This window comes from Sphaeramia orbicularis, chromosome 4 (genome assembly GCF_902148855.1).
Source record: "Sphaeramia orbicularis chromosome 4, fSphaOr1.1, whole genome shotgun sequence".
Lineage (NCBI taxonomy): Eukaryota > Metazoa > Chordata > Actinopteri > Kurtiformes > Apogonidae > Sphaeramia > Sphaeramia orbicularis.
Genome location: NC_043960.1, coordinates 30,813,610 through 30,836,630, shown reverse-complemented (window position 1 = coordinate 30,836,630; position 23,021 = coordinate 30,813,610). Strand labels below are relative to the sequence as shown.

At 38.2% G+C, this 23,021-nt stretch overlaps 2 protein-coding genes across 3 annotated transcripts in view; both read left to right on the top strand.

Annotated features, from left to right (window-relative positions):
- cherp (calcium homeostasis endoplasmic reticulum protein) lies at positions 1-13,361 on the top strand. Of its 2 annotated transcripts, XM_030132599.1 has the most exons (20): positions 1-163; positions 1,511-1,684; positions 2,698-2,736; positions 3,820-3,989; positions 4,185-4,322; positions 4,439-4,590; positions 5,674-5,785; positions 5,910-5,999; positions 6,655-6,856; positions 7,529-7,692; positions 8,096-8,350; positions 8,478-8,685; positions 8,850-9,091; positions 9,177-9,310; positions 9,636-9,722; positions 10,104-10,256; positions 10,896-11,009; positions 11,097-11,191; positions 11,312-11,497; positions 12,323-13,361. In XM_030132599.1, the coding sequence occupies exons 1-20, from the start codon at positions 139-141 to the stop codon at positions 12,358-12,360; spliced, it is 2,778 nt and encodes a 925-aa protein (XP_029988459.1). In that variant the 5' UTR covers positions 1-138; the 3' UTR covers positions 12,361-13,361. The 2 variants fall into 2 exon arrangements, with proteins under 2 accessions (XP_029988459.1, XP_029988460.1); XM_030132600.1 differs by lacking the exon at positions 2,698-2,736.
- A 576-nt stretch (positions 13,362-13,937) lies between these two features.
- Positions 13,938-23,021, top strand: part of LOC115418245 (AP-1 complex subunit mu-1) — a 33,793-nt gene continuing 24,709 nt past the window's right edge. Inside the window, exons 1-10 of the mRNA XM_030132646.1 lie at positions 13,938-14,111; positions 16,270-16,426; positions 16,659-16,726; positions 18,132-18,262; positions 18,353-18,500; positions 20,024-20,150; positions 20,261-20,403; positions 21,618-21,689; positions 21,814-21,972; positions 22,201-22,326. Of these exons, the coding sequence (XP_029988506.1) occupies positions 14,070-14,111; positions 16,270-16,426; positions 16,659-16,726; positions 18,132-18,262; positions 18,353-18,500; positions 20,024-20,150; positions 20,261-20,403; positions 21,618-21,689; positions 21,814-21,972; positions 22,201-22,326 (1,173 nt within the window). The 5' untranslated portion in view covers positions 13,938-14,069. The remainder of the gene's footprint in view (positions 14,112-16,269; positions 16,427-16,658; positions 16,727-18,131; positions 18,263-18,352; positions 18,501-20,023; positions 20,151-20,260; positions 20,404-21,617; positions 21,690-21,813; positions 21,973-22,200; positions 22,327-23,021) is intronic.

Below are 23,021 nucleotides of genomic sequence, written 5' to 3'. Positions count from 1 at the left end.
ACTTCCGGTGTACACTACAGTGGCGATGCCAGTGTTTTTTGTCAAATTCATGAACAATTTGGTAAAATATAGAACAACTTGACCGATATCTGGACTACCGTTTAAGTTTCAGCGGGCTTGCTGGAAGTGGATCCAAACATGGATATCCCTAATCCGCCAGAAGGTGAGCAGTTCGCTGCGGCGGTGTATGGTATTCATTGAATGTTAGCTAACAGCCATGCTATTCAACACAGCGAGAATTACCGCTGTATTTAGCCGACCAGAAAGCGTTAGCATGCTATTAGCTACATTTCTGTAGTAACACGAATTTAGAGACAACAAAACGCAATAACATACCTCCAGTTTGTTTTACTTTTCCCAAAGTAAAAATCAAGGCAACTTTCGTTTTGTTTTCGTTTCGTTAATTTTCATCTAAGTTTGTAATGTTAGTACTTTCCTGTTATAATAAGTTTTTGTTATTATCAAGTTCTAGGTAAGTTTATTGAACACAGCTAATGACATATTTGCTGTGACGTGTACATCCTGCAACCAGCATTATAGAGATGTAACAGCTAAAGGATTAATCATTAGTTAATCGAAAAAAAATGTTGTTTCTCAAATGTGTCTTAATGGCAGTTATTCTAATGACGCCTCATTAGAATAATTGTCATATAGACAGAGTGAAAGTGTTTTAGTTTTGAACTGCTGATTGAAGGAAGTTAAATGAAGACTCCGTCTCTCATTTGTGGCTACATAAGATTGTGCCTTTTTAATATATACGTGTTCTGCTTTGGCCATTCTTTGGCCGGGACATTCCTGCAAAAGAGAATTTTCCTTTCAGTGAGCCCTTTTCCTGGTTAATTAAAGATTAATAATGAAAAATATAAGTGCTCTTGATTTTTCAGGCTAAATTACCAAAATCTTTAAAACGTAACTTGAATATCTTGTGTGAAATTATGCATTTCTGAAGCAGAACAAGGCCCAAAATTGAATCTGCTTTGTTTCATCTGATATTTTTTCTGTTAGAACTAGGTGTTGTATTTGTACTATTTTAACATTCAGGCACTGTGACGTGTTACTAGAAAATATGATTTGGAAGCAAATTAAAAATCTTTTAAAGTTCATATTGTGAGCCATGATGTGGTGGTCTGGAATCATGTCGGGCAAAAAAATCTAATTACTGTGAGTTGTCTGAAAATTTGGAAAACTGCAATTATTCACCAGGAAGTCTTTTTACTCAGCAAAAATTCACAGTTCAACCTTTTCTGAACCATGTTTTGTCTTCAGTTCTTATAGCCAAGAAACCACTTGCTGTCCTGAACACTGATAAAAATCAGTGTTAATTTTTTGGTTATATTGCCCAACTGTAGTGTGGGATCTTGACAGAAACCTAGTACCAAGACGATTTCGACGATATGATTTCATAAAACTGCTAAGTTCTTAGATTCAGGAACATAATCATTGTGCTATATAAGAGACACAGATTTTTTAAGAAGATAATTGTCATCACTGTCTTTTCTCCCCATTGCAGATCAGGAGCTGAGGAATGTGATTGACAAACTGGCTCAGTTTGTCGCTCGCAATGGGCCTGAATTTGAAAAAATGACAATGGAGAAACAGAAGGACAACCCAAAGTTCTCTTTTCTCTTTGGAGGAGATTACTTCAGCTACTACAAGTGCAAGCTTGCTATGGAGCAACAACAACGTATGTAAACAGCACATTCCACCTTAAAACCAGAGTTGACAGAATTATGTTTTATAATTTGGGAGCATTAAAGATCATTTGGGTTCTAAAGAGGCTATGGTTGGACATGGAATTCAGGTCATTAAATGTGTATTATGTATTGAAATAACATTGCTGCTAGATAAGCATTAACACCGTCAAACTTTTGTACAGCCTGCTCACTAACTGCAGAGTGTAGCTCGTGGTTGCATGTCAGTGGTGTCCTACATTAGTTATACTGCAGTGGTACAGTTGCAGGCTGCATTCTTCATGTTGAACAGATCAGTTATGAAACAGAGTTGAGATTACATTTTGAAACAATAGCTGAGTATGAAACACAATCTGTATCATATTTAAAGTTGTAACAAAATGCTGTCATATCATACAAGTTAAGGGGGGGCTTATAACTTCTTACATTTTTGTACCACAGTATCATATACTCTGATAGTTTTTTTATGGCGACTAGGTTCACATACCCCTGGAATCACTTGAAAATATTAATTGAAAGGGTCATTATTTACAGATTTAAAATTTGGGGGAAATGCTTTGGTTAAGTAGGACATACGGAATGTGTATGCTGATGCTCAAAACATCTGCTTTGGCAATGTTTTAATTGCGAATTACATCATAATGTGTTTATTTTACTTAACAGTCTAAGTATGATATAATATATATGTGATTTTGCTGATGTTGAAAGGTCTAGAAAACCTATTGTTATATTCATTGTATGTTAGATTACAATTGGCTCCAAATGATAAATATATTTTGGTTTCACGTGTAGTGAGGTATCCTGCTGTCCAGCTGTATGTGCACTTGGTATGGTTTGTATCTGTCATGATAATACAAGTAGGTCAGACCTATTATTGCTCTTGGTCACAAGTGATGGTCAGATTGCTAAAACCCTGGTGATAAATGCCGTGCAGGACTGCATGGAGCTCTTCTGTCAGTTGTGTATCACCACTGTAATGCATTAAAGTTTGCTTTTCTCCACTTAGATCCCTCTACCCGCGATGGGGAGGAGTATAAAACCGAAGGTATTTATTTGGAAACAGATTTGTCTAGTTGAACTCAAAATCTCAGTTAAAAGGTCACGCTTTGTTTCTGCACATTTTTGCTGGACATTATCCCACATGTGCTTGACAGAGCTTTGGCTTGTTTTCTGTTGCATTTTTCATAATAGTATGATTTCCTTTTTGAGTTGAAGCTGTATTGTTGTTTTTGCCTGACATCTCAGGCATATTACTTCATGGATGGGATTTATAAAAATGTGCTTATTCCTCCTTCATGAAACTATCAGGTTTCATTGGTGGAACAGAAGGAGGGGATTGGTGACTTTTACCGTTTGATTTGCCTGTCTCTGTGTTTCGCTACAGTGTAAGGGCTGCATGGTTTCAACAAAAAGGCTCATTTCGGTTTTGGACACTTTTGTCTAAATATCTGTTTCAGGTAGAATTGGGACTGAATTGAAACCGTTTAGTGCCTGAAATAGTACATAGACTATATAAACTATGATCTTAAGATTTATACAAAGAATGTGAATATTATATAATATCAAGACAAATATTTAAATATTTGCTCTCCATATTCTCAATTTTCATGTTCTTTCTATGATCTCTGACAGTATCTACCACTCATATCATAATGAATCAAAGTATAGTGTCTGAAGTTAAGACCTTTTTTTAGTTGCACCTTTCAAATAGATAACATAGTGTTATTCACTCATGTAGATTGTATTGTTTTTTGGTTCTACATTCATGCAGCCCTGCTGTAGCTGAGTAATTCAGATGTTTCTGTTCACTGTTTTGACACTTTTGTGGTCCTGAACATCATGATGTTTTCAGGTACCACCGTGTTTCCTCTTCTTAGCATTCTGGGAGTTCAGAGGACAGTGGTTAATGCTGGTTGCATGTCCTTTAAATTTTGTTCACTTTTCTGTTTTGTTTCTGGAAGTTTCCATCTGCCTGCTGTATGTGAACTATTTACATCTTATTTCACCTTCTGAGGCCTCTTTGATGAAATCACTGTGTGAATCAAACTTGATTACCCCAAAATTTCCCTTAATCTAAATCTTTGTTAAACGTCAACAATTTAGATGTTTCGTGTTTCTGCTTTTTCAGACATGTACAACCCAGGCGCAAAAGATTTGGTTGATATCCCTCCTCCGCCAATCCCCATCATGGCTCCACCTCCCATTCCCCCACCTGCAGCACCCTCCATTGATGAGCTCATCCAGCAGAGCCTTTGGAATCTGCAGCAGCAAGAGCAGCATCTGCACTCACTCAGACAGGTACTGCAAAAAACAGATGTGTGGAGAAATGAAAACATTTGGAATAGAGACCATCATCCATCCAGGGATTATATGATTTTCTAGACTTGGGCTTTAGCTCTTAAACTATTCCATGTACTGTCAGTTAAGCCTGGCTACAAGAATTTTGCAGGTACAGGAAAATGGCTAATAAAGTTTCCCCATATGTTTATTTAGGAACAAGTCAGTGCAGCCATTTCTCTGGCCATTGAGCAACAGACCCAGAAGCTGCTGGTGGAGACTCAGCTGGACATCACAGAGTTTGACAACCTGCTGCAGCCCATCATAGACACCTGTACCAAGGACGCCATCTCTGTATGCACGACACAGTGATTTACATCCAATCTTATACGCATCAACTAAGAAACTGTGACTGTAAAGTTGTTGAGGAGAAAGGTATGTTTCTCACCAGATGTTTTTCATCCTTTCAGGCTGGTAAAAACTGGATGTTCAACAACGCCAAGACTCCACAGCATTGTGAGCTGATGACATCACATCTTCGCAACCGCATCACTGCTGATGGTGCACATTTTGAGCTCCGGCTGCATCTCATCTATTTAACCAATGATGTTCTCCATCACTGGTATGCACACCAAAATACATACCTAAACCCGTAACAGCTGGGTTACCTTGTTCCAACTCCATGTTAACCGAATTTCTTTGACATTGGAGCACTTAAGAACTACAGAGTCTGATTGATATCGTTCAGTAAACTGTAAATTATTGAGGTGAGACAGCCCTCTGCCCTGAACACTAACATGCACATCAAACGTACTGAATGCCCAAAGCCTCAGCTTATGAAGAAAAGATTTCTCTAAGTGTATTTTTCTGTGTGTTGTATCAACCTTTGGAATTTAGTTTTTACCACTTAAAGAACAATGTGGTAATACAACAAAGTGCATGGAAACAAAAATTTCAGTTTATAGGAAGTGATGAAACTAACCTGCATTACTTGCTGTGGTGTCATTAGAGATGCATTGATATTCTGTTCAAATCATGACTGAACCAATATGTAAAGGGTAGACATTCATCATTCATGTTTTAGGATTTGGGACTTTTGCATTTCCTTATATGCATAGACTTTTAAAGGTGTCAAGTAAAATGACTAATAATTGCAGTAGCGTAAACTTTAGCAAGTTGACTAAGGGTGATACTGTATGACTCACTTGGACTGGTGGCAGGTGTGTGGGTTTAGAATAATATTTTAAGTGTACTATCTCTGACTTGATTTCACTAAAGGGGGAATGTATGGTTGTGCAGCATGACAAAACATGTGATTAGAAAAAAAAAAAAAAGTTCACATTATGCTCTCATTTATTTTGTGAGGCGATACATTGTGTTGTTTCCCATGGCAAGGATCCAGGCAGAGTAATTGTATGAAGGCAACACAAAAAACAAGGAGTTGATATGATACAGATTGTGATTGTTTAGAGCAGGAATTGTCTGTATGCATTCCATATAAAGAAGAAAATAATCAAATGTGATGAAGTACAATCTGATCATTTTAAACCACACCAAAACAGAAAATACAGAACAGTTTTTTATCCTGACTCTGACATATGCTGTGATAAAAGATTTTGTTTATTACTCACCCCTAGAAGACTCTATGTATTTTGCTATTTTATTTGATTTGTAATGTGCTCTGTGTTGTAATGTCTCCCCCAAGCCAGCGGAAGCAGCAGAAGGATTTGTTGGCTTCACTACAGAAAGTTGTGGTTCCCATCTATTGCACCAGCTTCCTGGCGGTAGAAGAGGAGAAGCAGCAGAAAATCACCAGGGTAAATTCCACACATACTAATGAGGTTTTAGAGTGAATTTTTCAACGGATGGAATTTTTTGTTTCATATTTATACTGTTTCACACATATAACATATTTTTGTCCTTGTTTCCACGCCACCTCAGTTGTTGCAGCTTTGGGAGAAAAATGGGTACTTTGATGAGGAGACCATTCAGCAGCTGCAGAATCCGGCTCTAGGACTTGGCCAGTACCAGGTGATTTACCAATAAAATGACCTTTTTTCAGGGTTGGCACGGGTGCTTGAAATCCTTGAAAATGCTTGAATTTCAATGTTGTGTTTTTTAGGTCTGAAAAGTGCTTGAATTTTATTTGAAGTCCTTGAAAGTGCTTGCAATTATAAATCAGTGATGTGATTTATTTATTTATTTTTAATATTAACTCTGCCAGGTCAGATGGCAAGTCAAAGCTACTTACAGAGAAGTGGTACATGTTGAAAAATAAAACTTTGTCAAAAAAGAAAGTTAGCGGATACTCTCAGGTTGACTCCAGGTACATTTTTATCTTAATCTTTGTCTCAGTGTGAGTGTGTCTGAAGAACACCAAGTAGCTTCCTTTTTTTGGATAAAACTTTGTGTTCTCCTTTAATTTCTAAACTCTTTGCTATTATGAAACATAATTTTAGGTGTTTACGGCATAATACAATCTACATCATTGTGATAAAAAAGTGAAAAAACATGAGTGTATGTATTCATGTAGATATGTATTTTACTATAGCAATAATGTGATGTGCTGGAAAAATTTGAAAATGATCCTTAAAAGTGCTTGAATTTGACCGTGAAAAATGTGTGTGAACCCTGTTTTTTATTAACGGAGACTTGTGTGGAAATGTGACATTCCTCTCTCTGTCAGGCTTCTCTGATCACAGAGTATGCTGCTGTGGTTCAGCCGATCCAGCTCGCCTTCCAGCAACAGATTCAGTCTTTGAAAACCCAGCATGACGAATTTGTCTCCAGTCTGAAACAGCAGCAGCCACCGCCACAGGCTGCTCCCGTAGCACAGCTGGCTACTCCTGCTGAACCTGAAAAGGCCCCTCCAATGACCACACAAGCAGGTGAAAAGGCACATATTTAACAGTTTCAAAACAGGAACTGACTGAAGCAGGGAGATGATAAGTTGTTATACATTATATTACAGGGTTATCTGTAGACATGACATGTAAAGTCAGCTGGTGTAACCTAAAATGAACTTGATGGTTGTTTAACAGAAAGCAGAAATAAGTTCAATAAGAGCTTTTCTTCAGTTTCCAGGGAGGGTGATTTGGCTTCTGCTGCTCATGGAGCAATTTTAGACATTCAGATTTTGTGAGATACAAAAATCACCTCCTTATATAAACACAGGAAGGATGTCAGCCATTTTCCAGAAGGTTGCATTTATTGGCAACTGCTGAAACTCTGAAAGACTCATCAATATCAGATTAAGGTTACATTACATTTTGGAACTTGTACAGTTATCTTTCTCCTCAAAGCCACTAAACTCACTTGAGGATGGTCTGATGCTCACTGGTTATCATTCTGATGTATATGTCTCTGAAATATGAAATATAATTTGATCTTTAACATATCAAACTCATTTTTTCACAATCTGTTGATAATTGTTGCTTTTTTTTAAATTTATAAATATGACAAACGATATCGTTACAAAATAAATGCCTCTTTACCTCATAGAAGTGCATTAACTCACTGTGTTGGTTCACATCTGGATATTAATTTTGTGTCGAATACAGGAGATGTCAAACCTGCAATGCCAGGTCCTCCTCCAGGAGAGTTTGATGGAGCCCCATCCAGACCACAGGATCCCAGTAACCCCAGTGGACCATCAGATATCCCCCCCAACAAGCCTGCGTGGTATGACCCCCAGCACATGGGCCCCTGGAACCCCAACCAACCGGTAAAAACCTGTGATTTCTTTGTGCATGGACTATGTGGGTTTAGTTGTTACTCGGATTAAGACACATCTGATCTGCTATTGATATAAAACACCTAGACTGACATAGTGAAGTTATTTACTGATCCAGAGTCTGTATTTTGGGTAACATGAGACAGTCTGCAGATTAGCGAGTTTGTGCTAATGACAAACTCGTCTACCCAAAACTGCTTTTCTTGTTTCTGTCTATTGGTCTTTAAATGATAAACATCTCACCATGTCAGCTGTTGATAACTACCGTTAATTCTTCGCTGTTGTTGGAAATGTGTGCTCTAATCTGACACTATTGGCACTGAAATGGAAATGCAAAACACAAATCGACAAGAGGACCCTCACATTTTTTACAACTTTGCCCTTTTTTCTCCAGCCTCCTTTTGACCCAAACCAGCCACCCCCTCCTTGCCCTCCTTGGAACAGCCATGAGGGGATGTGGAATGACCAAAGGGATCCAGGGAACTGGAGCGGAGGTCCACCCAGGGAAGGAGGCCCATGGAGTGGGCCTGGTGGCTCTGACCCAGGTCCCCCATCATGGAACTCTTATGACCAGCAGCCACCGTGGGGAAACCAGCCTGACCAGCCCCCCTGGGGCCAGAGGGAGCCCCCATTTCCTCCACGCATGCAGGCATGTATCTGATTTATGTGGCTTTATTGCTTTTGAAGTGATTTCTTTAACCGAAATTCTTGTCTTCATATTCCCTTAGTTTCTGTCACAGTTTGACATGTAGTATATCTAATGTGCATTATTACAGAGACCACCCCATTTCAGAGGACCCTTCCCTCCTCACCAGCAGCCTCCCCCATTCAACCAGCCTCCCCCACCACCGCATAATTTTGGACGTTTCCCTCCTCGCTTTATGCAAGATGACTTTCCTCCAAGACATCACTACGACAGGCCACCCTATACCCCACATCGATTCGATTACCCTCAGGGAGATTTCCCTGGAGGTGAGCGCAGAGGTACAGAAAATCAGCCACTTTACTTTAAGCATAATTCCTCTGAATAAGTTGTACTTTTTGTCATATCTTGGAGGTACTTCAGTCAATTATTACAATTTTTCATTACTTTGTCAATAAGTTTGCTCTTGATGATCCCCCCTCCCCTCCCCCATCTTGCTCTTTAGACATGCCAGGTCCTCCTCCTCACCATCATCCAAATCAGAGGCTCCCTCCTCCGGGTATGGGGGGTGATCATCCTCCTTGGGGTGGAGGCCAGCACCCAGAGTTTGGACCACCCCCTCACGGCTTCAATGGCCATTCACCACACATGCGCCATCGACAGCACCCGGTCCAGGATGACCCGAGTCTTGTACCTAATGTCCCATATTTTGATCTCCCAGCTGGTCTTATGGCGCCACTGGTCAAAGTAAGTGAACAGTTTGAAGTTTATTTGAACCAAATGCACTCAAACTCTGAATCTCATGATCCTCCTTGTGTGTTGTGTTTCCCAGCTGGAGGACTGTGATTATAAACCTTTGGACCCTAAAGACATCCGCCTGCCCCCTCCTATGCCACCTAGTGATCGGCTGCTAGCTGCTGTGGAAGCTTTCTACAGCCCTCCCTCTCACGATCGGCCCAGAAACAGGTAGATTCACCTTCACTCAGTTGACAGGAGCAATACTTCTGAAAATCTAAAATAATGCAGTCGTAAAATTATTGCTTTGAGTGGTTTAAAATATAACAACTGTAACTGCTACAAAAACACACAACTTAACATTTTAGGAGTTTAGTATTTCTGTCTTTAGGCCAGCACTTGTAGTTTTTAAAACCTTAAAAGTCTCTCATTAAAAGCAGTTAGAATGGACTCCAAACACCTCAGTGCATTTCAGATGTGTAAAGCCACATCAACTGATACATAAAAGCTCGTGTTGACAGAGTTTAAAACTGGCTGTTGTTTGTTCCTCCTTCAGTGAAGGCTGGGAGCAGAATGGCCTGTACGAGTTCTTCAGGGCCAAGATGAGAGCCAGGAGGAAAAAGGGTCAAGAGAAACGCAACAGGTGAGCAGATCCCCCTCTGAGGCTTTGTCTCTTAATCTTTCATTCACTGTGCCCTCTTATGTCTTATACCAGCTTTTGTTTTGGCTAAAAATTGTTACATTTTTATTGAACTTTTGGTCAGAGTTATGTGGTTTGACTTAAAAAACAAGTTCAGTGTGTTTCAAGCTTCCTTTGATGTATTTTCCAATAATATCAAATAGGATTCATTAAATACTGTATTAATAGATGGGAAATGAATCCATTACAGTAAAACCAAGAAAAATGCACAGAGCTATAAAGAGAGCAGCTACAGAAATGACACTGATGAGGTCGTCAGTGTAGGTGTATAGAGGAAAAGAGACATGTCATGCATGTCATCTTCTGCTTTTCTCTCTTCTTCAGTGCGCGTGGAGGCAGTCGCTCTAGGAGTCGTTCTCGAAGCAGAGGCAGGTCTTCGTCTCGATCCAGCTCTCGCTCCTCAAAGTCCTCCAGGTCACGGTCCCATTCATCTCGATCACGGTCCCGCAGCCGGTCCCGCTCCTACTCTAGATCCAGGTCTGTGAACACACACATCAGTAGTCCTGCTGATTACAGTTATGATTACATAATTACAGTCATGTGAAATTTCCCCTCAGTGGGATGAATCTTATCTTATCTTATGCCTTGAAAAGTAATTATTTCGATCTTAAAGTTATTGAGAAAATTGGCTCAAAATATCATTGATTATTGCAACGGTGCATTTAGGCCCTCATTATGCTATGGAACTTAATAGCACAAGGTTGATCTACTCTGATTGTTTGTTTCAATACATGGCTGATCCAAGATGTAACTGTTCATATTTTTGCATTTTTAAGTGTTAACTGTTATCAGGATAGTTTTTGTTTAGATAGATACCTGTATCTGACTACAACTAAGTTGTTAAAGCTACATTATTAGCCTAGTCTTGTCAAATGAGGCTGACAAGGTAATAACTCATCACTGCACAGTTTCGCCAACCTAAGCACGTGGTATTTCTGGTCCTGATGTTCAGTGTAACGATCCACAATGTCTTCATTGTATGGTTCAAGAAAATAGCAGGTGTTTAGTGTTAATGAAAGCCTGTGAATTGAGTGGAGTTTTGATGTGTTGTGTGACAAGTTTTACCTCCTTTGTGGTTTAAATCAAAGCACTTATTCTAACATTCCCTCTTTTTAGATCCAGGAGTAGGTCTAGGTCATCCCGCAGTCGCTCTCGCTCCAGATCCAGATCCCGATCACGTTCCCCCAACAAACGACGCCGTGCAGCAAAATCCAGGAGCTCTTCCCCTCCGTAAGTGTGCCTGTCTGTTGCTCAGTGATAAATGTTTTTCCTGATGTATTGCATTTTAGTTGATCTTCTGTTCTTGTCCCTCTACAGCTCTACATCAGTCCTGGGTGGCCCTCCTCCTAAACTGTCTACAGATACCAGGTTAGGGGAGGAGAACAAGGGGCATCAGCTGCTCATGAAGATGGGTATGCGCTTTGCTTTTTTTAAAAAATCTTGATATACAGTTTTTAATGACAATGAAAGTTCTTTGGTGTTTGGGGAATTAACTACTGGTCATTTTTCTTGTTTCATCCTGTCTGCTGTAGGCTGGAGCGGTTCAGGAGGTCTGGGGGCCAAAGAACAAGGCATTCAAGACCCCATCAAGGGAGGCGATGTCAGGGATAAGTGGGACCAGTATAAAGGTGTGGGGGTGTCACTGGATGACCCTTATGAGAACTACCGCAGGAACAAGAGTTATAACTTTGTCGCCCGAATGAAGGCCAGAGAAGAAGGTACACATTAAAATTCCTTTATTTACTGAATTCCAGTTTCCATTCCTGACTTTAGCCTGTGCTATATTTTATATTCCTCATATTCGTTTAGAATCATAATTTGCTCTTGTGTTTAATTTGGAACTTTACTTTGGTAGCGCACTGAGATAATGTAGAATAGAATAGAATAGAATAGAATAGAATAGAATAGAATAGAAAAATAAGCCCAGACATTGATCAAATCATTATAACTTTGAAAATAATTGCTTATTTTAAGCAATGACGATGAGGGTTAGAATGTGTATACTAATGATGAAATACATCTCTTGGGACCAAACATTTAAAATATCGGAACTAGAAAAAGTATTTAGTGTAGAGCGTTAGAATTTTGTACAAACCTTTGAACTTATGAGAAGTTTTTGCAACATTGTCCTGAATTTGTTCATGGAAATCTGTAACGTGATCTGGGAAAAGTTCTGAGGAGTTGGTAATGGAATGCCCTGTGGGTGATTCAGACTACTGATGTGACACAGGAAGATAATTTCATTTAAAGAATCACTGTTATTATACATATTTAATAGTGATGTGGAATATATCTTACTTGCAAAGGGAACTAAACAGAAACACCCCTACGACCAAAGCTTCTTTGTTAATAGAAAGAACACAAAAAGATTTTGTCATAATACGTAAGAGTAGAAAAACACTAATTATTAGATTTTGTAATTTAGTGTGTATAGTTAGTTTACTCTAAATGGGAACCAAAACAAAAACAGCCATTAGAATCCATAGCTCAAAATGATGAAAACACTTGCACTGTAGTTCTTAGTCTATGCTTCCTTGTTGCAGTGAATCGGGAACCTCAGGAGGCCCCTCCCACTGACTGATCCCACCATCCGGTTCAGTCATCCTCCCTTCCTCTGCCCTGCTGCCACCTCCACCATCAATCTGATCACTGTGACTGAGTCCCATCCAGAACAACAGGACTCAAGTCAGCTCACAAATGCTCATTTCACAGATGAGAGTCCACCACACCAGGGCGTCCTGTGACAGATTGGAGTGTGGATGAGGAGGAAGCGTCAGCATTTTAGACAGAACTGTCAGCACTAACTCTCTCCAGCAGTGTGAATGGGGCGGTCTCTGCAGGGACAGTGGAAGACGACTGGTGCACAGCACTCACTCACTTACTGATTTTTATTTTTATTTTTTTTTAATGTAAAATGGCTGACTCAATCTGTGCCTCAACATTTGGGTTTGTTGAATGAAAAAATGGAATAAATGTGGAATAACTGAAAATAGAAGTGAAATTTCATTGTAAATTAGTGGATAATCTGATTTATCTCAACATGTACGGAGAAAGGAAATACATGATATTTTTTTCCCATTGAATTATTTTCACAGCTATCTTCATTCTTCTCCATTATTTTGCTAAGGGTCAGTTCACACAAATCATTAAAATATCTTTGAACCTTGTTATGTTTGCTTTAAAAATGCTTATGTTTATTTGCAGAGAAAAATTGTGCTTTATAAAACTTTAAGACTGTCTTGTAACTTGTCTGTGTTATTTTGAATCACCTACATTACACATTCTGTAACAATTTTCTACTGAATAAACAATTCCAGTGATAAGTGTAGGTGCAGAGCTCAGATTTTATGCTATGATACTGTACATGGCCAGAAACCACCTTTTTTTCCCCACTTGAGTGAACTGACTCCTAAAGTTTTAAACAGGGTGGTGTGGTGGCTCCATTATCAGCTTTTCTGATTATTGTGTCATTTCTTAATGTGATATCTGGAAAAATGTCAGTTATAGTTGTAGTGTTTAAATAAAACCACAAAATATGAAGCGGTGCATTTGAAACAGTTGCTTTTCCCTCCTCACATTATAGAAAAAGCAAAATAAACCACTCTGACTCACAAATGTGTCATTTTTGTTCCACGTATTTAATAAAAGTAGAGCTGCAGAAGTCATTTTACAGTACAAGTCATACAAAGACCTCCAATGTGGTTATTATGGTATTTGTAATCATTGATAATTGGTAATTATGATATATATAATCAGTGTTGGGCAGTAGCGTCGCTACTTGTAGCGAAGCGAGTAACTAACTACAATTCTCAGTAGCTTGGCGGTAACATCACTATTTCCTGAATCAAGTAACGTTTCAGCAGCTGAACTTTTATTTATATAAGTAGCGGTAACGACTACAAACGTTACTTTTATATGGTTTAACACAACCAGGACATGTGACACATTTCTTTACTTCTACTACTTAATATAATGACAGTGTCACTTTGAAATACTATAATATTTTGAGACAGTATCCTTTCGAGATACTGTCATGATCTTTTTAGACTCATTTTAATTTAATTTAATTTAATTTAATTTTGTTTTGATTATTATGTCTCATGCTTTTATTGTGATTACCGGAAGTTGGACCCTCGGTGCCGGAAGTGTAGAGGCCGGTCTTCCTGTTTTTAATGTAAACGTCACAGGTGCAGCTTCTGGCTGTCCCAGGTGGATGCTGCCTGGACCGTTATAAGTCTCCGCTGTGAAGACCGTGTCGGCGCCACTGAACCAGACCGTACCGGGTTAAACATGTCGGCCAGCGCGGTGTACGTGCTGGACCTGAAGGGGAAGGTAAGGCTCAGTCACAGACAGACGGACATTGGAAAGAATAATTAGAGTTTACACAGCGGTATGTGGGCTGTGTTACCCACTGTCAAATAAATAATGATAAAAAACAACGGTAGAATAATAGACAGGTCAACTGTTTACAGACTGACATCTGTCCAGATGTTAGCAGCTGGACTAGTGATGGTACACCACCCTGCACATCCATCACTGCTATTCTAATGGCCACCCATAGAGTTTTACTCAGTTTAATTTTCAAGTAAATTATTATACCGTGATCAGCCATAACATCATGACCAGTGACAGGTGAAGTAGAGCTAATGATGATTCTTTCATTACAATGCCCACTTCTGAGTGGGTGGGATATATTAGGTAGCATGTGAACATTTAATCCTCAAAGATAATGTGTTGGAAACAGGCAGAAGGATCAAAGTTAAGGATTTTGGTGACTTTAACTATTGTGATGATCAAATAACTGGATCAGAGCATCTCCAAAACTGCAGGGGTTGTTGGGTGTTTGTGGTCTGCGGTGATATCTTTACTATCCCAAAGGGGCAATTTGATTTATGACCAGCATTAAATAAATAAATATACAAACAACAGCAACCAACATCAGTCATCCAACCACAGCAATTCCAAATGTCACTGTGTCATTTACAAGCCTGATAAGAGTAGGAATAAGCAACTTTCTGAACCTGTTTGTTCTGCACCGTGGCAGATTGTATCTCTGAGCTGATGGTAACAACAATAATTCACACTACAGAAGTGTTTTATTTTTTTGAGAGTGACTAATATTAATTCAGTATCCAGTGTTGGGGAAACAGTGTTGAACCTAACAACTACTTTACACTGGAAAAAGATGAAAAGCTGCAAAACTACCTTAGAGAATCTACTTTGGTTTATTAAAAACTTCTTAGGAATTGGAGTTAAATTTATTCAGTGACAAGAAATGATAATGTATGTGTGACATGAAAATGATACCAAGGGTGAACATAAAAAAAAAAAAAAAAAAAAGGTCACACACCAACACAAAATGCCTTTTCAGATAGCATGAACAGCTCAAACACTCGTCTAAACACTGGGCTTATCATTTTACTGTCAGACCACAATCTTTTGTTTATTGGACACATGAGCACAAGTGACTCTGTACCAGATCTGTCCACTTTCTTTCCTCTCTTTAAAGTCGTATTATTACAGATGTACATTTTAAGCCAGGAAAAAAATATAGTATGTGTTAAGAGGAAGCAACGATTGTTTAATTTTATTTTATTTTTTTCTTTCCTCTCCTACATATGATGGTTTTTATTTCCTAGCTTTTAGTAATAACACTGTACTACATTAAATAATAATTATTGAAATTATTTCTGACGGGTGGGTGGGAGTGACTTTTTTATTTATATTATTTTGATGAGTATATTGTGTCCTTTGTCTTTTTTCCCTTTTCCCTTTTTCAGTTATTATTATTATTTTATTTTTTCAGTTGTTTATTATTATAAATCTGTCTGTTTTTGCTTTCCTCTTTATATGGGGATTATATATGAAAAATTGACCAAATGGACAATCAAATATGGAAATCTTTTGTGTCATATTCATTCCCATCAAAAGAGCATTGACACTTAAGTCATCACATTCCATAAAATGTCTATAGAAGCAGATTTTATTCATTTTAATATCATTAATATCGTATTCCTGTCTGTGCTAGTTAGAAAAAAACATTAGAATCTGAGAAAATGTTCTACAAATCTACATACCTAAGGCATCTTAAAACATGGAGGGGAATTTTTATGTTAGATATAATTAAAGGAACCCGGAAAATTTCTCCTTCCTCACTATTTTCATTTCTCATATTGACATCTAAATTTTACCGCATGTAACAATTTCATCTTTACTTACTTTACTCACTTATTTTGAAATATGTTGTGAGTCATGATCAGGCTGTGACAATATTTGTGTCGTAGAGGCTTCACAGTCCATCACAACAGGATGCAGTTTGTATAGACTATAAATAATAACTTATACCATCCAGTTGGTGTTTCCCTGTTTGCCTGTTATTGTTTAGTTCATTTTTTAAGTGCTCAGTTTTTCTTAGGTTTTCACTACTTCTTCAATTGCAGTCAGTCAGTGCAGCAGTAAAAGCAGGTCCGCTGTGCTTCGTATCTTTCAGGTGCTGATCTGCAGGAACTACCGCGGAGATGTGGACATGTCAGAGATTGAACATTTCATGCCCATCCTGATGGATAAAGAGGAGGAGGGAAACCTGTCTCCCATCCTGGCCCACGGAGGAGTTCGCTTCATGTGGATCAAACACAACAACCTGTACCGTATCCTTCAGATGTCCTGAAGTATTCTGCAACCACATGTACACACCTTACACTGAAAACTGGAAAAGTGCAATCCAACACAAACAGTCTCCAGTACAGAGAATGGTTTTATTTATTTATTTTAATTTTTTGGTGCTCCTTCTAGTTATTTTGCTGTTGCACTCAAACCAGAGGCTTTAGTTTTCTACTAAATTCACATTGTTTTTATTCACCTTAACCTGGGTTTTATCAGTTGTTGCAACATCGAAAAAGAACGCCTGTGTGTCCCTGGTTTTTTCTTTTCTCTATAAAATCATCCAGGTACGCTGTTGTCTGTATCCTGCTCTATCCTTCTCAACTGTGGGATGAGGGCCAAAAGTGGGTTTTGGATTTGCTATGGGGGGTCACAAGGAGATTATCTGGTTATATGATGTTGGACAAGATGTGGTGCAAATAATGGAATGTAATTTAATGTAACCATTTCAATCAGTTTCAATAAATATGTGTTACTATTATTATTATTATGTAATATGCTCTAATTTTCTTGATTTGAGTTCTGTACAAGCGAGTTGTGTTTTAATGACCTTGGGAAAATGCAGGTCCTGAAGTGAGACCACTTAAGAACCATGGGCCTACATTCTCAGTTAAGCATCTTAATAACATGTCACATCTATCCTTGTTTGAATTAACCTGATGTGTTTGTTTGTGAAAAGTGTTTAACTCATAAGGACCAATGTTACTTTTATGTCAGTTCCCAAATGAATTTTTCTCTATATTTAACCTTCTTTAAGTGATTTATCACCATTTATTGTAATGTTATCTTCTGTATTTTGTGTTGTTTTAGTGAAAATCTGGTATTTTCCTACATTTAATTTACTAATCATGTAGATGTTCGTAAAAGTTCAGAGTAAAGTTGAGCGTTATTATTATCAAAAACAGAAAACTAAAGAAAAATTAACTTTTTCAGTAAATCTATCATTAACTGAACATAAACCCAGTGTCTCCATCCGCTATCATTTATCTAATTCCATGGGTTTTACTGGTGAATCAATGTTGTAGAAGATGACAGTGTTTCCACGGTAACTACGGAGCCTCTGAATGTCCAAATGGATCATATCTGATGACCATGAAAAGATGAATAACTGTATTTTACCTGAATTATTTACATGTATAGATAGGAATAGTGGATCAGAAGTTATTAAACCTCTTAGATCAGTAGATGGTTTTGGTAGACGGTGGATGTTTGGGTCTTTATGGGTTAATGTGACCTTATCCTTTCCCCTTGTCTTTCAAGGTCAGACTTTGTTTTGCTCTAGATCTTAATATTATGCATATATTTGGTAAATTAGTATGAAATCTAATCACCTTTGAATCAGATTTAAGTTTTTAAAAATACGTTAACAAATAGGAATCTTTGTTTTTTTGTTTTTTCTCACCCTGACCTTTGACCCAAAATTTTCACATTTTATCACTGTCATCAGGAATTCACACAGAAAATTATGATAATTTGTCCAAAATTATGTAAGACTGACTGCTAATAAAATAGAAATGACAGTAAAAACTAAACCTCTGTGTTGGAGGTTTTGATTTTATATTAAATTAATATTAATATTAATTGTCAGTCTAAGACTAAGTGGATCTGTAGGTTCATGAGGCAACCAATCTGTCACATCATGAACATGTATAACCCAGTCTGTGGCTCACACTGTGTCTGTGGCATCCTCAGGTTTTCTCAGAATACTTCAAAGAACTGGAGGAGGAGAGCATCAGGGACAACTTCGTCATCATCTACGAGCTGCTGGATGAACTGATGGACTTCGGTTACCCTCAGACCACAGACAGCAAGATTCTACAAGAGTAAGAAGCTGTGCCTCTGAAGAGTAATAGTATTCTTCTGTGTTCTTTGTACTTGTGTCTGTTTACGTAAAGTTCTCTCCACTGTGGCAGATACATCACTCAGGAGGGCCATAAGCTGGACACGGGGGCCCCACGCCCTCCTGCCACCGTCACTAATGCTGTGTCCTGGAGGTCAGAGGGCATCAAATACAGGAAGAATGAAGTGTTCTTAGATGTGATTGAGTCTGTCAACCTGCTGGTGAGTAGAGCTCTATATTGGGAAGAGCCCGGTGAAGTATTAGGATCATGGTGCATTAATATGTTGTGATATTATAAGCAAAGTGATATATTTGTAATTTTTAAAAACAATGCAATAGGCTGGAAGGTTTTTTTCACTGAAGTTTTCTATATCTCTGCAGCCCAGTTATATATATATGGACAACAGCATACGGTGGTCAGTGTTGATTTTAGATTTCAGCATCATTAATAATGAGGCCTTAAAGAGTTCTGAGAAACTCTGGCGATGTCTGTAGATGTGAAGTTGTAGAGTGAGCAGAGCTGGGGAGACAGAAAACATAAGCATTCTGATAACAGAGGTATAGTTGTGTCCAAAACATTCAACTAACAAAACATCATATTCCAGTGTGATTACTGGTACTTAACCCATAAAGACCCAGTGTGATATTTGTGTCAGACACCAAATGAATTTTTCTCTATTTAACCTTTCCTAAGTGATTTATCACTATTTTTTATAGTATTATCCTCTGCATTTTGTATTTTTTTCAGTGAAAATCATCTGCTTTCCTGTATTTAATTCATTGATCATATAGATGTTCCCAAAAGCTCAGAGTAAAATCAAAGGTTATTGTATAAAACAGAAAAAAATGAAGAAAAAGTGACTTTTTCAGTAAAAGATATCATTAACTGAACATAAAAATAAGTGTTGCCATCCACTGTCATTTATCAAACTCCATGGGTTTTACTGGTGAATCAGTGTTGTAGAAGATGGCGGTGTTTCTATGTTCACTACCTCTGAACGTCCAAATGGGTCATATCTGATGACCATGAAAAAATGACAAACTACATTTTACACCAGTTATTTACATGTGTTGATAGGATTAATGGATCAACAGGTATTAAACATTTAGATCTTAGATGGTTTTGGTGCCGGTGAATGTTTGGGTCTTTATGGGTTAATTGCAATAACGAACGTATTAGCATAACTTCGTAATATTAGCCCATGCTAGGACTAATTTATTTTCTTGTATGGTCCATCTGCTAACTTGCATTTTACCAAGTAGCTGAAATGACGTAGTGGCGTTCAACATAACAATTCCTGGTTAGCAGATTAGTAGGAGAGTTTCACTTCTAACACTTCTCAAGTTCCACTCTTTGTTCTAAACAAATAATATGTGGTCATGTCTCTAAAAATCAAGACAGTGACATGTGAATCTTGAGGCTTCAGAATGGAAGGGTGACTTTGTCCACTTCTTTTGTACAGTCAGCAGGAGGATCATAATCACTGAGTTCTATTTGACCGACTAAGTGATGAAGATGCTGTGGGACTTCTAATGTATCTGTGCTGTTTGTGGTTTTTGTTTTGATTATCATATACTCACACCAGCAGAGGTGTATTAGACTAACTGAATATTTACCACTAAAATTAATTATTTAGTTAAAACGCTTGAGTTTGTGAGCTTTAGAAATATCCAGAACATGTTGAGTCTCAGTTGGACTGTTGAATTGTCCTGCACTTCTAACTGCTCTGTCTTCACACCTCAGGTCAGTGCCAACGGTAACGTGCTACGCAGTGAGATTGTGGGTTCCATCAAAATGAGAGTGTTCTTGTCGGGGATGCCAGAGCTGAGGCTGGGCCTTAATGACAAAGTTCTGTTTGAGAACACTGGACGTGAGTACCAGCCACCGACACTTCACAGGTTTAATTATGAAGAACAAACCACAGATGACATTTTATTTGTCATATCTCATTTGTCTCCTTGTATTCCCTCACATCTCCAGGAGGGAAGAGTAAATCAGTGGAACTTGAAGATGTCAAGTTCCATCAGTGTGTCCGTCTCTCGCGCTTTGAAAATGACCGCACCATCTCCTTCATACCTCCAGACGGGGAGTTTGAGCTCATGTCCTACAGGCTCAACACACATGTAAGTCAGCAGAAAAATGTTGTGTGTGTCTGTCACATGTATCATCATCTTCATCTCACTAATTCAGTAATTTAGTGTCTTGTTAATTAAAGGGGTCATATTTTGCTAAACCCACTTTTATTAGTCTTTGGTACATTTATTTGTGTATTTGGACCCTAATAGTTCCAAAAGTTTGAATTTGAACCCTCCAGGTGCTGCAAAGCTGTCTTTATATTCATTTTGGCAAAAATCAAGTGGATTTCTGCAACCTGTTTTAATTCCTTCTTAATTTGTAAAATCTATAACTAGTTATGACACGACATTTGCACATATAATGTCAAGACATCTGACAAACATTCCTCCGAATACGCCGTAATTGTTTGTCAGCAGCAGCGGTTGTAGTCCATGCTGATAATAAGTCCAAACTTTGAGCCACTTACCTAAAATGTTCAGTTGTTGGTTGCTATTAACAAACACAAATGGCTGAATGGGACAGAGCAGCACAGTCAACAACCTGGAGGGGGTGGGGTCATGTGCATTTAAAAGGCCAGCGCAAAAAACGACCTTTCTGTTGTCATTACTCAGAAATAGGGTTGAAGATAGACCTTGTGGAGTTGAATTAATGAAGAATTCAGACCCAAGCGTAGCATTCACAGTGTATGTAGACCACAGGGAAATGTTTTAAAATGGATAATTCCATTTAAAAAAGCAAAATATCACTCCTTTAACATAATCTGACTAGAATCTGTTGTGTTCAAAGTTGACATTCCAGCCTGTAGTCGGAGCTACAAGTAACGTCCAGTCAAGGTAGTCATTAAGAATCAGCCTCTGTGAATAAGAATAACAAGTCTGACTTCCAGAACTTGTGTTTATGGAATACATCCTAATACGTGCATATAGACTTGTATTAATGGTTAAGATAGTACACAAACAAAACCGTCAAAACATTTTAGTTGAGTATTTAATGATGTTCATCAGTAGTTAAAGGTTCAGAACATGTTCCATTTGGTGACCTGACTTTTACTGTTCTTTGTAACTCATTTGTAAGTCTCTGGCCAATGTTCTTTCCACCCTCAGATATAATTTGAGTGTTTGGAAAGGTTTTAACATCCAGATCAGGAAAAATGTACTTTCATATTTAAAATACTGTTTTTGAAGGGCACTCTACTAAAAGCTAAATAGCAGCATCACTGCATTGTGTAATATTTTTGTACCTTCATGTTTTATATCCTCAGGTTAAACCTCTGATCTGGATCGAGTCAGTCATAGAGAAACACTCACACAGCAGAATCGAGTACATGATCAAGGTACGGCACCAGATCTACATCCTCTGACAGGATCACAGTAACCTGCACAACATACTGTAACTCTCACATTACGTAACAGACGTAATTTACTATGACCCCTGTGCCTCACTCTTCATCCCAACAGGCCAAGAGTCAGTTCAAGAGGAGGTCTACAGCTAACAATGTTGAGATCCACATCCCAGTGCCCACTGACGCAGATTCACCTAAATTTAAGACCACTGTGGGGAGTGTCAAGTGGATCCCTGAGAACAGCGAGATAGTCTGGTCCATCAAGTCCTTCCCTGTACCTCAAATCTACAAATAAGTTTTTAATTTACAAATTAAATGATGAATCACAATACTACTTCATATTTAATACTACTTCATAGTATCTAGATTATATGTGGTAAATATAAAGTATTAAATGATGTATTCCTACATTTAGATGATCAGTCTCTTTGCTGAATGTTGATATTGCTGTAATCCCTGTAAATATACCTTTTTTTTTAATTCATATCTTTGTATATTTCAGGGTGGTAAAGAATACCTAATGAGAGCCCACTTTGGTCTGCCAAGTGTGGAAGCAGAGGACAAAGAAGGAAAGCCTCCCATCAGTGTGAAGTTTGAGATCCCCTACTTCACCACCTCTGGCATCCAGGTGAGAAACAGCCTGAACCAGACCCTTCACGTGAATATAAGGACCAATATAACTGTTTATCTGTTTCGTTTCTCATAACACCTGTGAAACTCAAATAATACTGAAGAGAAATGAAACTAAAACTAGTCAATACCTCGAGATAAGAATAAAACAAATGGTCCTTATACACTCTTAAAAATAAGTGAATGATGAATGAAAGCATCCAGTCTGTAATAAATGTGTTGTAGATGTCCAGGCAAGGTTTTGTAGTTTGTCTGTGAAGCTGAAGGTGTCGCTCTTGTATGTGTATAAATGAACATGCAGTTTCTGCTGTGGCCACCAGGAGGCACTCTGGCTAAAGGAACAGAGATTGAGAAGTAGATTACAGTCAGGACTTGAAGTCACAGCTCTTGTGGGGTTGTCCATCACTGATACCTAGATTGAACCCTGGAGGAAACAAGTCAATAATAGAAACAGATCAGAATAAAAGTTAAAGCCAAAGCTGCACAAAAGTCCTCACTCATGACTTTACACAGTTCAAATGGTTCTTTCCTATATGAATAAATCCTTTCACACCTAAGGAGGATGTTTTTTTTTTTTTTGTAAAACAAGTTTAAGATTCAAGTACATGTAGACTTGTTTTCTTTTTATTGGAAGTGAAAGTCAACAATTTATCATCCCTTTATGAGTTTAATAGCTTTAATTTCCTATAACCT

Bases quoted from the DNA above. Each gene is read 5' to 3' on its own strand.
- cherp (XM_030132599.1), top strand. From the start codon at position 139: ATGGATATCCCTAATCCGCCAGAAG. The intron at 164-1,510 runs GTGAGCAGTTCG...TCCCCATTGCAG, and splicing joins TATCCCTAATCCGCCAGAAG to ATCAGGAGCTGAGGAATGTG. The intron at 11,192-11,311 runs GTATGCGCTTTG...TGTCTGCTGTAG, and splicing joins TCAGCTGCTCATGAAGATGG to GCTGGAGCGGTTCAGGAGGT.